General features: G+C 41.4%; 1 protein-coding gene across 1 annotated transcript in view; it reads left to right on the top strand.

The window, feature by feature from the left end:
• The first annotated feature begins 664 nt into the window (after positions 1-664).
• The window catches only part of WNT16 (wingless-type MMTV integration site family, member 16), an 8,611-nt gene continuing 7,020 nt past the window's right edge, over positions 665-2,255 (top strand). Inside the window, exon 1 of the mRNA XM_010022711.1 lies at positions 665-961. Coding sequence (XP_010021013.1) covers positions 665-961 — 297 coding nt within the window. The remainder of the gene's footprint in view (positions 962-2,255) is intronic.

Raw genomic sequence — 2,255 nt, 5'->3', positions numbered from 1 at the left:
TAGCCTAACAGTTAAAGGCGTTTTAAACTGCTCTCTTTCCCATGGGCAGCTTACTCTAGGAAAAGCATATGGCCTAATTATCTTTGTGGCATTCTGATTTCTGCCTTGTTTAAGGTTCTTGGTGCTGTTTGCAACCTTTGTGAATTAGAACAACCTTGATATTTACTAAACTTAGCATGAGGTAAGTTCTGGCCCTATACCAAAGTAACCCAGGATTGTGACAGTTTCAAGTTCCTCCTCTGAGGTCCTAACTAACCTTTCTTCTTCAGACGTATACGAATAGTGAAAAGCAGAATGGAGAGTAAGGGGGTTGGGGTGTGGTTTGTTTGGGATTTGATTTAATTTTATCATTATTATTAAGTCAATTGGCTTGACAGTTTCTGTGGCAAATGAAGTTCCCAACCAGATTTAGAAAGGAATTATCAAAAATCGCATGGTGCAAGCAGCCAGAAACAGCACCATTAATAACGTGGTCATACAAAGAAGCCCTGAAGTCTTTTTTGGATGTGAATATCCACTGCTTTAAACAAGTTAACTCTACAGACCAAGCTGTGATGGCTTTAAACTTACAACTGTTCCCTTTTAATAACAGTCTGGCTTGTAAAAGGGCTTTCTAGAGCTCTGCTAGGAAGGTAATCAGAGCGAGTGATGAAGTAACATACCCATGCCTTACTTTGTAGGCACAAAGGAGACCGCGTTCATATCCGCAGTGACGTCGGCGGGCCTCGTACATTCGGTGACGCGGTCGTGCAGCGCAGGAAACGTGACCGAGTGCTCCTGCGACACAAACCTGCGGCACGGCGGCTCAGCCAGCGAGGGCTGGCACTGGGGCGGCTGCTCTGACGACATCCACTACGGAATGTCATTCAGCAGAAAGTTCCTGGACATGCCCATTAAGAACGTAACGGGCAGGAGCGGGCTGGTGGCAATGAACCTGCACAACAACGAGGCCGGGAGGCAGGTATGTGTCACCGTTCAGAAATGGCAGCAATTCCGTGTTCGCCTTCATTGACAAAATGGCATTAACCAAACAAGGCTTGTCCTTAACTGCAGGTACAGATGGGGCCAGTGGCAAGGACAGCACTAAAGTCACAAATGCAAACATGTACATAGTTGGAACCAGAGCTGTTTTTAACCAACTAACTAAACTCCACAAGTTAAAATTAAATCCAAAAAGTAAGAATTAAATCTGAAGTGCTAATCAAAGGTATCTTAAGTAGATATTTGATATTTTGTAGCAAACTTGAAATGATCCTGTTATCAGCATAATACATCAGGAGATTTTTTTTTTTTCACTGATTATTCCACTATTAGCATGACCTACATTTTTAGTTCTCCCTAATACTGAATAAGCAGACAGACTGGACATGAGGCATCATTACCCACCCACAGTCTGGGGTCTGCACCTGGGAGCAGAAGTCTGAAATCATTCAGAGGAAATCAAGAGTTAACCTTCTCTTTTAGAAGAAAAAGCATCCCACTGATTAGGGCATTTGTCAGAGAAGTGAGAGGAGAATGTCTTCAGATAGCCCTTCTCCAGGCCAAAGGACTTTAAACCCATGGTTGCAGAGGAAATGTGTGTGTATGTGTGTGACTGGATCCTCCTGTCCTGTTCTGCAAAAGATGACGAATGGGAGCAGAAATAGCCAATACAGGGAGATGTTGGGCGTTTACATCTGGAATGGTAGAGACTTGGATTCTACTTCTTTCTTTAAAATCACTTTGTCTGCTTTACCTTGGAGTTTTTAACTTCATGTTTAATGACTCTCTCTGGCCCCATAATACTTTAAATCTGTTCTGCCCAGTGACACAAAAGAAAAGGAAAAGAGACCCTCTGATTTTGACTGCATATATTGATGGACTTCATTGTAGCTCAGTAATTTCCTGTAGCCAGAAGCAGCATCATCAGGTTTTACTGAAAATAACTTTTCTATCTGCCATAGGTGGGGAAGAGCCATGGTGGTATTGTTGCAAACTATTTCAATTTAAACTAATTTTTACAATTTACAAGGTTATATATGTTATTTAATTTAATTAAGTTATGTAGTTGGAAAACAGAAAATCTTTCAGGGACATAGGCCCTTTTTAAGACTGAAATATAAGAAGCAAACATTGAACCTAAGTAAACTGAGAACAGTTACTGTGAGTCTAATTTGATGCCAGTCAGCTAAATCATCTTCAAGGAAAGGTGGTTGGTATTGTGTAGAAGAGAATATTGATAAGAGACAGAAGATTAAGTGGTTACTCCTTAGGGA

Source organism: Nestor notabilis, unplaced genomic scaffold (assembly GCF_000696875.1).
Source record: "Nestor notabilis isolate BGI_N333 unplaced genomic scaffold, ASM69687v1 scaffold34730, whole genome shotgun sequence".
Taxonomy (NCBI): Eukaryota; Metazoa; Chordata; class Aves; order Psittaciformes; family Psittacidae; genus Nestor; species Nestor notabilis.
Note: the sequence above shows the minus strand (reverse complement) of the source record. Positions and strands in the feature narration are given on the sequence as shown.